The sequence below is a fragment of the Coturnix japonica genome, chromosome 3 (genome assembly GCF_001577835.2).
Source record: "Coturnix japonica isolate 7356 chromosome 3, Coturnix japonica 2.1, whole genome shotgun sequence".
Classification (NCBI taxonomy): Eukaryota; Metazoa; Chordata; class Aves; order Galliformes; family Phasianidae; genus Coturnix; species Coturnix japonica.
Window position 1 is genome coordinate 35,102,676 of NC_029518.1, and position 15,024 is coordinate 35,117,699.

The window sequence follows — 15,024 nt, forward strand, 5'->3', positions numbered from 1 at the left end:
TCCTATGTCAGTAAGTGCCAGGTCACCAAGTGATTCCTGATTGTTATGTTCACATATTCTGTGCTGGATTGCAGCATATATTGTTTGCACTAATGTTACCAGGACAAGCATATATTCTGCACATTTTTAATACATATATCTTAGTGTTTAAGCAGTGTAAAATAACTCCTTCAGTACAAACGGTGTAAAGTAATATACTTCTGCGTGGAATTTTAGAGGTGTTTATTTCTGTTGTTATTGCTTTGGTTTTTTAAGTCATGAATAGGATTCTATCAATGATTTCCTGTTCAAAATTTAGACCTTATGAGATTGTAAAAGCTGTGATCCAGTCTGGGAGGTGATTCAAGCCACAGCTTCCCAGCATATCAGTATATGCGACATAAGACATGGTTTGGACATGGTTTAGTAGGAGCTATTAGTAATAGGTGAATGGTTGGACTGGATAATCTTTTAGGTCTTTTCCAACCTTGGTGATTCTATGATTCTAAGAAGACATACTTGAAGCAGATGTACTCCAGGACTTGGGGTTGAACACCTAAACTGGGAACATAGATTTGGAGATGCTAATGGGACAAAGGAGGAAAATCTGCCTCTCATGGTAGGTTACTGAAAGTTCAGCCTTTGCCTTGTAGCTAGGTCTGTGGCTGTATTTGGGAGTAATAAAATCTACATCATGAGACATTTTTGCACTTACCCTCCCGCCTAAAAGTCTTGTTGATGTTCCCCAGCATATGAGGAGGAAACAAGCAAACCCTGTCACTGCTGGTGGATGTACAGCAACTTCTAAACTTTAGGTGGCAATACTTTCCCCCTTGCTTCTTCTGTTGCTTTTATCGTACTCTATGGTTTTTAATAGGGGTGGCAAAATGTGTTTGTTGTTGCATGTCTTTCTGTGTGTACCGCTTGCTTTTAACTCTAGGTCCAGAATGACTGAGAAACTGAAAAGAAGGTGAGAAAGGAACAATTTGAGGTGATTTGTGCAAGGATGGTCTATTAATCATTTTAAGAGTCCAACACAATGTGTTACTTTTGATTGTACAAATATTTTTTTTTTTATCCATGTGCTTGAGAGACAAACTCTTCTCTGTGCAGTCAGAAAGGTAACTGAGAGAACAGTTAAGATGCTTGAATTAGTCTAATGAGAACAAATGAAATAAAGGCTCTTCCAAGAGGATCCTTCCCTAAAACTTACTCCTTCTTTCCTCTTCTTGTCTCTGTTTTAATGTCCTGCCAGTTGAAACGCAAGATTTGATGGGCTGTCCCAGAAAGATATTCTTTCTTTGACCTGGAGTGTGGGGGAGCAAACTCCTGTTGTTAGTATTGCATCAACACAGCTTTGTTTTGCTTTATGTTTTACATCTGATCCATAACTTTGGTATTTACTCCACTTGCTGAACTGTTGGCAGGCCTGTGTGAGGTGGCTCCAGTAAAAGCAGGACTGCTGGGATCTAAACTATTGTTAAACTCAAACCAAAACAAAATACTTATCTCCACAGTCCTTCCTATTGGGATCAGAAGTAGAAGTGATAAATACAGCGAAGGAAGCTATTCTCAATTTATTTGGGGTGTTAAATTGAATGGGAAAGTGTTTTGAAATATTTCAAAAATGGTTTCTATAAACATTCCTTAAATAGCTTTCCTGCGTAAAGGTTTGCCGTGTGTTTAAGAAGACAGGGATACTTTTGAGAAGATTAGTTTTTGTCTTTCCTTTGGTTTGTTAGCAATCTCACAGAGGCTGGGGAAACAAAATGTCAGTTCCATTTTAAAACTTCAAAAGAAGCAAATAAAGATTGAGAGGAACATTTGGAACACGGTCCCCGGCTTTACACCAAACATCTGTTTGCTCATGAGTTGTTTTTTTTTTTTCCTGGGTATATGAATGTGATGCCAGCAGCAGACAAAGAATGTCTCTTTGGCAAACTCCCCACTCTCTCTTTCTCTCCCTCTCTCTCTCTGTGTCTATATAGAGGTAGCTATAAGGTTTCAGAAAAACAGAAAACAAGCCTCAGCTATGACTTTACTACTGCTAGTGCTTTCCTAGATGCAGCCCTTGACTCTGTCAACCCAAATTAAATTGAAGCAACACATGCATAATTTGATAGAATTTAATTGCCAACTAACAGCTTGGAAAAATGGTGTTATAACAGCTATGAGTACTGTGGAAGTAGTGGCAAATATGCTGCTCTCATTGAAAAAGAACTAAAATGTCATGTTGACAGAGGTTTTGATAACAGCAAATCTACTCCAGTGTTTTGTTATTAGAAAGAGGTATACAGCAGATGGTACTGAAGTTTCATGTTTTCTGGGGCCTTATCTTTGTACAAATGATTAGATTTTGAAGAAAACCTTTATTCATCCATTGCTCTTTACAAATAAAGTGGTCAATGCACAGGAGCAGAAGGAGATGACACATGCAGCAATCAAAAGGCTCTGACTGTGTTTCAGAAGAGGACAGCAATGGCTGTGAGTCATGGCTATGAGTCAGAAAGCAGATTTTCTTACATACAGTGATTTTGTTGTTAGCACTGTGTGTAAAAATGTATCCCAGGGTATGCCACAGCTTTCCTTATATTGTGCTCTAGCAAGGTCTGGCCTTGTTTCACGAAGCATTTCCTTTGCTATTTAAGCCATTTCATTTTGATCAGTTTTATTAGTACAGCTTTGTCCCAGTGACACCAGCAGTCACGAGTAAGCAAATGAAATGCCAAGGATCACAATGTAGAAAAGGTCAGGGTACGATCTGGTGGTTTCTGTCTGTCTTAAATTCTGTGTATGAAGTGTTCCTGTTAAAAACTGTTAAGGAATACAGCTACCTGCAAGCAAAAAAGAGCAGGGCTAAGCTGCATGTAGGAAATGGATGTACATCCATTTCCAGATATTTATGATCTGAGAATGGAAAAAGATAAGGTTACATAGAAGTAGGTACAGAGTAAGAAACTGAGGTGTATGGAAAGGGATAAATCATGCAAGCAGGCAGAACTTCAGTTTGATTTTTAAAAATGAGATGAAGCCAGTGAGGGTGCCTAAGAATTGTTTGGAGGTTGTTTTGAATGATAAATATGGACAAGCTGAGTTCTAGAGATGGTGTAAAGTAAGCAGTGAGGAAAAGCTGGAACAGTCAAGGTACAGTCAAGGGAATAAGAAGAATTTGAGGGGTTCCTAAAATTAGTTTCTGGGGATACTGTGAGCAGTAACAAGCAGGGCTCTATTATGACATTGAAACTCAGGGAACGTCAAAGGGGTTACTCTCAGTACATAAGCCTAAAGGATAGAAAAAATAGTGAATCTGCCAGCAATTAAAGAGAAAAGAGCTGGAATTTCCTTGACACCAAGGGAGTCTCTTACAGTGATGATACCACTAAACTTTCCGATTGGCTCTGAAAGTATTTGTTGAAGCATGAGTTATCTTCTTTCAGAAACAGTTTTGCATTCCAAGAGATAATACTGTTAGAGCCCTCAGCGTGGATTTCCATTCTGTGACTGTTTCTGAGGTGACTAATGCCCATGGAATTTCAGCAGATTCGACCATGTAAACACCTTTGCTTCCTTTTGAACACTTGTTACCTACCTGCTGTTAATGGATACATAGAGACACATTCTTACCTGATTTAGCTGAGATATGGAACAGCACAAAGGCTTCTAGTTTATCACCCAGAATATTTGAAAAACATCTCTGATAAGAATAAATAAAAATAATAGATCACTATTTTTCTTTTTTAATTACCATTTTGGGGGTTATTTTTGTCATTAACTGTAACTGAATCAAACTTTAAATTTAAAATTAGTTAGGAGTAATGTCTATCTCAGATGTTATTTAAACACTTCCCCTGCCAAGTCATGTTATTTTGAACAACTGGTGAATGTGCCTCTTGAAGAGGTCTCTGCAGAACTAAAGATTAATACCAGTTTCTACAGCATGAGACATTCCAATTCATCCTCTAGAAACCGATAGAGAACACTGACCGTGCTTTTCTGGGAAGATTCAAGCTGTCCTGTCAAGGGAGGTTTACATTAAGCTGCAATGCAAAATTCATGTAAGAATTTAAGGGATTCAGATAAATTATAGAACAATCCTAACCCTGTTCATCCCCCCCCCCAAACAAACAAATACCATTTAATACAAGTGAATTTCAATGCCAAACAAGAAAAAGGCAGTGAAGCTGTAGCTCATCTGGGTGACTTCAGCATAACAGAACTGCATGCATCAAGGGTGTTTAAATGCAGGAAGAATCTGAATGCGAGCAAACTAGAAATTAAAATCTAGCAGGATACTGATTAAAAGGGAGGATGGAAAGTGCAAGCAGCTAGCTGGTAACAAACATCAACTACGGCAGATGTGATTGCCATTAGCTCAAAATCAATGTTAAATTACAGTCAGTGTATGTTCTCACAAGGATGGCCTCAGCTCTCTGAAATCAGGTTATTCTGCCAATGGAAACTTCAGAAAAGGATTAAGGATAGGATTGTTTGGGAGAGGTAGAGAAACCTGGTGTCTGATAACTGTGGGTAAATGTTCAACCATGGTATTCTGGACAGCCATCCTGCAGCTCTGAGTGAGCAGCCTTATATTTCATGGGAGCTGCAGTTAAAGTCAACAAAGCCTTTTATGGATATGAATGTAAGATTCAATGATTTCACTCATTTCTAGGCAGTCAAAGCTTAGTAAACAGCAAAGTATCTGCTGGTGACAAATCTTGAGAAAGTAAAAGCAGAGTCCCAAAGATATCCAGATGGGAAGAGCATTTAACTCTGAGCAGCACTTTCACAGAAAGAAACAAAATGATTGCAATAGCAGGTATCATAAAGTACTGGGACACAGAATATTAAGGCAGTAAGAATGAGGAACTCCGTTTAAAAAAAAAAAAAAAGATTATAAAAAATAAATAAATTAAAAATTGCACATTTACCAAAGCTGGATACAACCTCAGAAAGCTGAGGAAGAGGAGTTCCAAAGTGAAGGGATTTCAAATTATAGCCAGCAAAACCACAAGTAAAGAAGAAACGGTATTGTCTAACCAGGGTGCTGAGAGCTGAGGAATAAAGAATGAAATGGATGAAATTGATCCTCGGCTAAGACTTCTTAAAAAACGTTCCTAGGCAACAAGGGCAGAAGGCTGACTAATAAGACTGACCAGAACTGCCCTACAGCAGGAAAGCTTCATGGTAGAAGAGGTTTAAAGAATAAAAAAACACACAACAGAAGAACCTGCACTGTCACTACTTGGCATCCTGCTATTCCCATCTCACCATCAATTATATCGTGGCAACCTATCTAAGTTTGAGCAAATAGCTTGCTGGAATATATTTTTAGAAGACAGATATAGCAAACTATTGCTATAGGGTCATAAATTTTGAGAGAAATTAATGTGTAAGTCAATTAGTTTATTTCTCTCTTTCTTTGGGACTTCTGTGTGTGGTGAAACATTGAGTTCAATTTTATTTTAGCTGATTTCACTACCCTTACCATAAACAAGTTTTGAACACCCATCTATACAACATACAGAGTATTACAACTGTATTCTTGGAGTATGGTGCATGGTTAGAAAAAGATCAGTTGCTATAGTAGCAAGTCAATGGTAAGATACTAGGTGGCTTTCCTTAGTCATGAGCTATAATAAACTTAGGTAAATAATTTTAACATTTTAATTTTGCTATAGCCAAGTGTAACTAGAAACTATGAAATCTGAAGTAACTACAGTTTATTACTTAATACTGTGGAGCAATACAGACTGTGAGGCCAAAATGACAGCAAATTCAATCAAGTTACAGTTGTATATAAAGTCTGAGGGCTACTGGGAAGTAGGAAATATGTAAATATTTTGGTTTTGTCACACTTTACACTGTGACTAGCCATTGTCTCTGTATCTATGCCATATCTGTAGCAGAGACCGTCTGTTTATATGGATTGCTCAGCATTCAATAACTATTGAAAGCTCTTATAAGCAGACAGCTGGGGGCCTCTAAGAAACCAGCGTGTCTTTATGCATATCTCCCAGTGGACAAGGGCACATCCTATAATGAGCACAAATTAATAAGTCTTCCAGGAACTCTGACAAACAACCGGGGATTGAATGTGTATGGAAGAATTAGCTGTTCTTGCTCAAAAAGCTGAGTTATCAAAGTCTTGGCGTGCAGGAGCGGTAGGGTTCTTCAGTTATTTTCTCCTTTTCTAATGAGTGGTTTTAGTTGAGAAGTGTCTAGGAAAGAAGCTTTACAAAGCACTGACTTTTTAGGACTAGATCAGGCCCGTTAGCACAGAGATGTAGGGCAGAACTACCAGAGTAGCAGCATTCTCTATTCTCCTGCTATTTCACTCAGACACCACGGCTCCATTGCTGTGGTTCCATGGAGGCTATGCTGCTATTATTTTCCTTTCCCAGAGTATTGCCGTGTCCTGTGCACAATCATGACCTGTGTAATTTGGCCCCCACAGTTCAGAAATGATGTCTTTATGGAAAATTGGTTGAGTACCTCCATTAAGGTAGAGAAATCTTATTAAACTTCTAATGTTAACAACTTGGTCATAGGAATACAGGATGTAAGTTACAATGACAAAATTGTCTGGGTAACATAATGTGTATGAGTGTAGATGATTATAGGATTTGTACAAAAGGGAATTTCTTGCTGGCTTTTTTCTTCCTTATATTTTATACTAACAGTTAATACCTCTGTTTTACCCTGCTGTGTTGAGATACAGAATCTTCTTGGCATTATCACGTACTTCTTGATTTATGAGTTGAGTTTTCAGTGATCAGTGACGTGAAGTTCCTTCCCATTTATGTTGACTGGGGGATGTTATTTGAATATTAAATAAAACATTGTTTACTCTCATAACAACATAGATAATATCTGAAAAGATTATTATCCCTGAGGACAGGAACCTCTCCGTGCAACAGTAACTAACATGAGCCTGCATCTGAAAAGACACAAATCACCTCCAACTCGAAAGCATTAAGCTGACTTCCCATTCTTGTGTCATGTCTCCTGTTGTCTTCTTAGTTCACATTTTCTGTTGTTTTTATCATTGTCCAGATTGAATTATAAATTCTATTATAATTTTTTTTAAGTTATCCCAAATAAAATTAGCTGAAAGGAGACTGTAGAGTTCTGTTAGTTAAACCACTGAAATATTATCCTTACCATATTTACTATTGGAAATTGAAAAATGAAGGTGTGGTAGTTAATAGAAAGAGGAGTGGGAATTTGCCCTTGAATTGCAATCAATGTGGGGCTGAGAAATCTTTTTAAAATAAACTTTTCTTAAGTAATGACCTTCAGACCTTGGATTCTTAGTGTTAGCAGATCATTTATACAGCCAGGCAGTAAAAATGGTTGGGCATCATTGTATTTCAGTGGCATGGGAACTGCACAGAACTTATTCCATCAATAAAATCAGAATTACTGCCATGTAGAAGTGACAGTCTGAGTTCACATGTACCAGACATTCGTGGCATTAAAAGAAATGATTTTGTCTGGAAGTGGAGCTGATGAAGTAGGGGTACCCTATATAACATTTCAGAACTGTTGTGCCCTGACTCCTTTAATACATGGGCATTTTCAGCTGTTTACCTTTAGATTAAAAAGAGTAGTAGTATTCTCCTCAAAGGTCAACGCTAAATACTTGAATAATCCTCACAGATGTTTGTAATGTAAGTAAAGGAGATACTGTCATTCCTACAAAATATACATGTAGGATAGAAATAAAAAATCTTTCAAAGATACTCAAGTGTAAACAGAGATTCTTGTAAGAAGTACATGGAGGACTCGTTATCATATTATAAAGGCACAGAAATGGAAAAAGTAATTGTAAATTACAGGGGAAGGGGAAGTTGGCAAGTCTATCATTTAACATTCTTGAGGATAAATGATGTAAATGATGAGTGGGTTAGGAATGTAAGGCTGGCAAAAGAAATGGACTAGCCCAAGAGTAGAAAGGGAGGACAAAAGAGACCTAAAAGCTAAGGCAGCAATTCTGGGCTCTCTTCAAAGAGAGACTAGTCAAAGACTATCTCTGACATTTCTAACAGACATACGAATAGACTCAAACAACAACAAAAAAACAAACAAAAAAGAACCAACAACCTCATTAGTAAAACAGAAGACAAGATGTAAGTCCAGTGATCAAACTGGAAGCCGTGGAAATGAAGTAAGAAACCAAAAGGCAACATCAGATGGTAGTTGGAGCATTTTAACAGAAAAGAGGATGTAGCACGTAGGAGTTCAGCCAGCGGAACAGAAAAGGAGACATAGCAAATTCCTCACTATCTTGAATCTTTAAATCAAGATGTAATATGCTCGTTGGTTCAGTTTCTTGACTGTGGGTCCTGCCCCTCCTACCCCTTCCCCACTGTCAGAGAATGCAATCAGGGAGTTGTGAAGCGCGGAAAATTTACTGCTCTTTTTCCTTCTCTTTGCACACTCTTATTCTTCAAGGTCAAGTAACTTTCTCCAACTCCTTAAAGCTCTCCCAGATTATTATTTAGATTTACAGTCATCAATAATTCTTAAGCTATTTTAGAATAAATCATGAAAATCTAACTTAAATGAGAAACTTCAACCTACAATAACAGAAAAGGGCTCATCTAGTTCTGGTCTGTATATTTAGTGACAGAACAATGAAACAAATGCCTCGTTAGACAGATTACTTAATAAAAGTATGTGCTGTTACTGGCTGTGACGGTATGTTTTAAGCAGCTATTTGTAATGAAGCATGGAACTATTGTCATGAGGGATAAAATTTTAATGTTCAGTTAGGAATGCATTTTGTACTTGGCTGTTTCTGTAATAAGTTATTATTTTTACCTTGGGCAAGTTCTGAGTACTGCATTTCCTGCTTCTGTTTTTGTTTCTGCTTTTGACAGTAAATTATATTTCCTGTGATGATCAGATTATTTTCGTGTTAGGATATGTGCTGTGAGATATGGTTTAGCTGCTATGAGATTTGGTTTAGTAGCTTAGTGGGTAGTAATGGTGATATGAGGATGGCTGGATTAGATGATCTTGTAAGTCTTTTCCAACCTTGTGATTCCATACTGATACTGAAGTCATTCTCTAGATAATGATCAAGATCCACTAAGAGACTCTAGTAGTTTATCTGAAAAACTTGTGTGTAAATTCACCAATATATTAAGTATGCATGATATAGCCTTTACTTGTATTAATTGCATCTAAATGTAACAAACTTTATACAAATAGTTTAAATACTATACTTTAATCCAGACAGTGACATCTCATGATTACACTGTGTATCCCGGAAGATTGCATATTACAAGTTCACTGATGTCTTTGTATTGAATAGGAGCATGTAGGTCTCCCAAAACATCATCATTTTTGCTTGACCTACTGTTTTCCACATCACTAAGTTCATGATTGGACAAGTTACTTGGTAAGTAGGAGGACACTTGAGTTACTGACTGAGTTTTTTCTGTAGAGGTCTGCCCTTTTCCTATATTCAGATAAGTATCGGAGCTAACTTGTTCATCTCTCAGTATAGATGCTTGTTTAATATGCTGCTCAACTCTGTTCTCTTCCTTATCGACCTGGTGGGCTTCCTGCTCTTCATCTAATAATCCTGCCCAGAGAGAGGGGTTATTAAGTAAATCAGCAGATTCACCACCAGTTCCTTTGCTGTTTTTCAAGCCATGGCTTCTCTTCAAAGAAGAGACCGGTGATGAAGATGAATGCACTGGCACAAAATCTGATATACTTTCAGCTCTTTCACTTGCTTTTGAAACTCTGGACCTGCTGGATTCCTCTTCTGTGCCTGACTGAGGACGGTTTGGGCTTTCAAGCCAGAGAGGTTCAGGACTGCTGTCCAGATCTTCCAAGTCTCTTTCTGTACTCTCAGCACTGGTGAAATCTTCTGAATAAACTATGTTGTCAGGACTTGCAAAAAAGTCATCTGAGTATATGAATTCAGAGCTTTTTCCAGCAGTCCAGCTGGGGCTTCCTTTCTGATCACTTGCAACAGAGGAATTATCGTGCTCCATGATTTTATGATGGATTAAGTGTATCGTTTCCTCATTATCATTGCTTCCCTTCACATTAGCATCTGATGTGAAAGCTGCTGGGAGCTGAACTTTCAAGTCCTTTTCTTTGTGAGCAGACTTTAATATAGTTTTCCCCAGTAAGGAGGATGCTGTTGCTTTGCATGGATGTTCTTTGCTTGCAAACACATTCCTCAATGGACTTTCAGCAGCCTGCTTCTGTAGGTCAGGGCAAGCATCTGTACTGGAAAAGTACTCTTTGAGAGGAGCGTTTTGCAATGAAGTCTCAACAGTTTCATCAACCTCACCATTCTGCTTTGAATGGTCTCCCTTGCTACACAGCCTGTGAGAAACCACACACTGCTCTCCAGCATTTTTGAGCAGCTTTCTTTTGGATAATGGGCTTCGCACCTTCAACATCTCCACTTGTTTTTTTCTGTACTGTTCTCTCCTTTCAAGGTGTATCAGCTTATCAGGATTGGTTTGCTTCAGCCGTAGCCTCAGTGTATTTGTCAGCCCATACAATAGTTTCCTTCTGGGAGGTGTGTTTTCCTTAGTTGTGCAGTTTCTTTCTGATTCTCTCTCTCCATGGTGTGCAGCATTTTTAGATCTTTTCCCAGCCTGAGAAGACCCTGGTAAGGTTAAGGTAGTCTGCTCCTGGCCTTGCTTCAATTGAGAGTTGGTAGCTTCACTGCTCCCGCTTGGTCTCACCAGCACCTCTGCAGGCTTGTGGGCAGAGGAATGGCTGGATGGCTGTGGACGTGTGTCACAGTACCCTGGGGCCTGGTATAGCCAGGCCAGATGTGGATGGACAGCAGCAGGTGTAGCAGAGCGGGTGAGCACTGACAGCTCTGCCAGCAAGGCGCTGAGCAGTGGCAACTGTGCCAGGGTGCTGTGGAGTTGCTGGGGGCTGCTGGGGTGTAGCAAGGAGGGCCCTGCACTGGGGTGTGGGGGGCTCTGGACCTTGCTTTGCTCTTGCGGGCTTTGTACCACAATACGATCCGAGTGCCCCATGGCTGCTGCTGGTGGCAGACGAGACTCAGCTGGCTCATGGCTGTAATACAGCACAGGAGGGCAAATGATGTTGCCGTCCTCCTCGCCTCGCTCTTCTTCTTCATCCACCTCCTCCTCCTCCTCTTCCTCGTCCTCCGGCGCAGGAGAGGTGTGGGGTGGCGTGTCAGGGCCCGACTGCTCCCCGGCCTTCAGGCTGCTGAGGCTGAAGCCCAGCACCAGCTCCCCGACCGTGCGGCCCGATGCGTCTTTGAGAGGGAAGCGGCCGCGTCGGCCCCAGCGAACGGGCTCCTCGGGCCGCTGCAGCACCTCGGCGGCGGCGGGGGCCAGCGAGATGCTGCAGCTGCCGAGCAGCCGGGTGGGCTCCGGACCGAGCGTGGCGGGCAGCGCCAGCAGCAGGGCGCGGAGCGGATGGCGGCGGAGCGCGGAGCACAGGGAGCCGCGGAGCCAGCGGAACAGGCAGCGCTTGCCGCGGCCGAAGGGGAAGGGCCGTCCAGGCCGGAGCAGCGGGGCGGAGGCGGCGGGGTGAACAAGGAGGGTGGGGAAGCTGAGGAGGCGCAGCGCCACGGCCGGACGCAGCGCCGGGCTCGGGGCCGCCACCCGCACGGCCTCCACCAGCACCTCCAGGGCGAACAGCCCCACGTCGCCGCCCGCCGCCGACATGACGGCACCTCGCGCGACTGCTTGATGCAGATTAAGCGGAGCCCTCGCGAGAGAAGCGCGGCTCGGAGGAGGAACTTTGGTTGTTGTCTCGGCAACGCGTCTTTGCAAAGGGCGCTGGGAGCTGTAGGCCGGGCCGGGCTCCCACATGTGATCTCCCGCATCCTCCAAAGATACGCAGGGATAGTGAGGGGCGGTCAGCCCCTGACTCCGTCGGCGGGGGGATGAGCGCTGCTCCGTCACACACACACTTTCCTAACCTCTATTAAATCACAAGTGCTTTATAGAGAAGGAATAAGCAGCAATAAATGAATAACCAGCTCTTCACTGTTTGTCAGTTCCCTTGATCACTGTTACTTCCTTGGCTGTTCTGAGAAGACAGTTGAGGAGTTGCCCTGAGTTGTGACCAGGGCTTCAGTAGTAAATAATCGAGTTCTTCATATCAGTAGTAAATAATCAAGTTCTTCATAATTTCTCTTCTGCCTCTATTCTGAGCACGTGAGTCTAAGGACTAAGGCAAGTCATTTGCCATCAACACTGCTAGTGTTCAGGTATTCCCATTGTACTGGCACTGTGGCAGATGAAACAAATGGTCAGCCCGTGTCCATGGCACATTTGTCTCCTGTCATCACTTGTCTATTTTCCTTCTGTTTCCTTTTCCTCCAGCCCTTTCCCATCCAAGGAGGGCTTGACAGTTTAATTGCTGTTCTCTGTAAAGAGAGGATGACAAAAGACCGCAGATACGTTGAGGGCAGCAGGAGTATTTAGCACTGGTCAAACAGCTGCTCAGCAGTTGCACGTGAATCTGACGATCAGCCTTACTCTTGTATTTCATTCTGCATGTGCAATATGAATCAAATTACTGAATACTCGTGGAAACTTTAGGTGTGAATAAGTGATGTCAGTAACAGAACAAGTACTCAAACAGAAAGGTATAGATTTGAAGTTTGTTCCCACTGATGTGTTCTATTAATTCAGTGCTCCAATCACAAGAGCACATAAACAGAAAACTACGTTTCATTGTTGTTGCAAGTTAGAGGAAAAAAAAGTCATTTCATTTTTCCAATAGTCCTGGGGTTTGGTACTCACCATTGTAAGGAGACTTGTGATAACATGCTTTTAGATTGCATGTCACAGAGGAGCTCTTTAGGGACTGGGCATGCTTCAGAGAAGTAGGATTATAGAATCAAATTTCATTACCTGCTACTGCCCTAAGGACAGCAGGTACCTGTTATGATCTACCTCAGGTACATTCAGTAAACTTTTTTGAATAGCTCTTTTCAATGCAATCTCTCAGACTAGACATCAATTTGTCTGGGTTTTTGAATGTCTGGAAGAGTGAGAAATGTTGCTGAGTTGGTAAAGTCTTTCAATGACCTTATTTGTATTTTCCTCTCGCAAAATTCCAACCCAGACAATTGGTATCATTAGCAGCAGCTCAGCAACTTTTGTTCAAATCTTTTGGGTACTCTGAAATGCCTCTGCTTTGCCCTTAACATCTGTAAGATTTCAGATAGATGTATTGATCTTGCCACACGGAGAGAGGTCTCTCTGTACAGTTGTATACCTGTTTATGTGTTAGGAAATATGTTATTATATGTTAGGAAATATCTTATTAAAAGAAACACGTGAGAAAACATGGATTGTGCTGAATCTACAATGACAGCACCCATTCTGGTATCATTATTTCTAAACACTGCACTTTTTACAGATCAAATGCCAGAGTAAAGAGCTGTTGTTCAGCTGGATGTAAAACAGCTCTTCTCTATGCAGAATCTGTAGGGCTACACTTGGAATCTGTGCAAATATTTAGCCTGGTGGCACTCTGATTCAGAAAGGGGTCAGACAGTCTGCTGGAATATTCAGCTGCAATGTAACAGCAGTTCTTAAAATACTCCAACTTAAAATACCGCCTAGAGAAGATTTATTCAGTCTTTTCTCAGTTGTCTGTTGAGTCAGCCACTTGTCAAAGGGCGATAAACAGGAAGAAATTCAGGAATAAGGGTGCAGCTTTTGATATCTCTTTTAGTTTTTGCTCTGAAAGCTATGAAAAAATGAAGAATGATAAACCACATAAGCCAGAAGTACTTTAGATTTCTCTCTTGAATAATCCAGAAAATATTTCTAAAAGAAATAAAGTCAGATGGAAATGTTAAATCTATTCAAAAATTGCTATTTGTGTGTGTTTCCATATATTTTGCAGATTTTGTGGGGATTTTTCTGTTTCCCACATTCAAATTCTACTTCATGCTCCTTAATTTTGTGCTGGTTCAGATCTGATGCTGTATGGATCAGTCTAGGAAGGGCTCTAATGGTATTATTAGGACAGGTGCTTTACAAAATCTACTTAAAATGGAGGATACTGGGATCTCTCCCCAGTTCCCAGGGTGTACTTTCCTGTCCGTAAGATATCCCTTATACTGAGTAGCCAGAAAAGCTGGCACAAAGCCTATTCACATGTCCAGCTCCAAACCACCTTCCTTATGTTGCTACCCTAAAGATGCTTGTTGACTACTCTTACTTCAGTTTGATAGCTCTCGTTTATTTTTATGCTCTACTATCTTTAGCAGGCTTTGGAAAGTGTTTAAGAAAACAGTATTGGCTTAGTCATGTGGCCCTTCTCCATTTGGCAAACACCAGTTTGTTTCCCGTCTCTTTAAAGATTTCATTGCCGCCCTTTGTGTTTTACTTTCCCAGAGTGGTGAGAGTTAAAGCTCATGGCTTAGTTACTTCTGCAGAGTCAGCAGGGGAGGCACGGATTGTTTTCTCATTACATTGGGGCTGGGAGAATTGGCCTTTAAGGCATGTGTGAATCTGTGGCTTTCACAGCCAACTTGGAAATGCAGCCCATACCAACTCGCCTTCTGGTTCCAAATCTCTTCGACAATTAATGGGACTGTGGCAAAACACAGCTTCTCCTTCTGTACTGAGAAGTCTTCAGCATCTTTCTCGGCTTTGGGCAAATTCAGTCTAAGCAAATAGTTGGAGAAAACATCAAAAAATCTGGCAAGTACTTGAGGGAGAATGACGCTGTGAGAGCCCAGAGGAAGCAGGATGTCACAAATTCAGGAGCTTAGACAACTATATTGAACATGACAGTGAGACATATCCATAAGGGTCATGCCTGAGGTGATTTCCTTTATTTAAACAAAGGTCTTATTAAAGCCAATAGACATTTTGCTTAAAACTAAACAACAGTGAAGAATCAACCTTAAGATTCAGCCCATTGAATATTCCTTGCATAATGCCCAGCAATGTACAAAACAAATATACTTAAATAACTGGTGTCATTAGCATATGCAGGCTTTACCATGAGCCTTTCCACTTATTTGTTATAAAACATGAACATCGTAGACTCGCTTGGTTA

General features: G+C 40.9%; 1 protein-coding gene across 1 annotated transcript; it reads right to left on the reverse strand.

Annotated features, from left to right (window-relative positions):
- Window positions 1-9,126: 9,126 nt before the first annotated feature.
- MAP10 (microtubule associated protein 10) lies at window positions 9,127-11,687 on the reverse strand. Its single transcript, XM_015857912.2, has one exon. The coding sequence runs from the start codon at window positions 11,658-11,660 to the stop codon at window positions 9,237-9,239; it is 2,424 nt and encodes an 807-aa protein (XP_015713398.2). The 5' UTR covers window positions 11,661-11,687; the 3' UTR covers window positions 9,127-9,236.
- Window positions 11,688-15,024: the final 3,337 nt, after the last annotated feature.

Coding starts and splice junctions, on each gene's coding strand:
- MAP10 (XM_015857912.2), bottom strand. CDS start 11,660: ATGTCGGCGGCGGGCGGCGACGTGGGGCTGTTCGCCCTGGAGGTGCTG.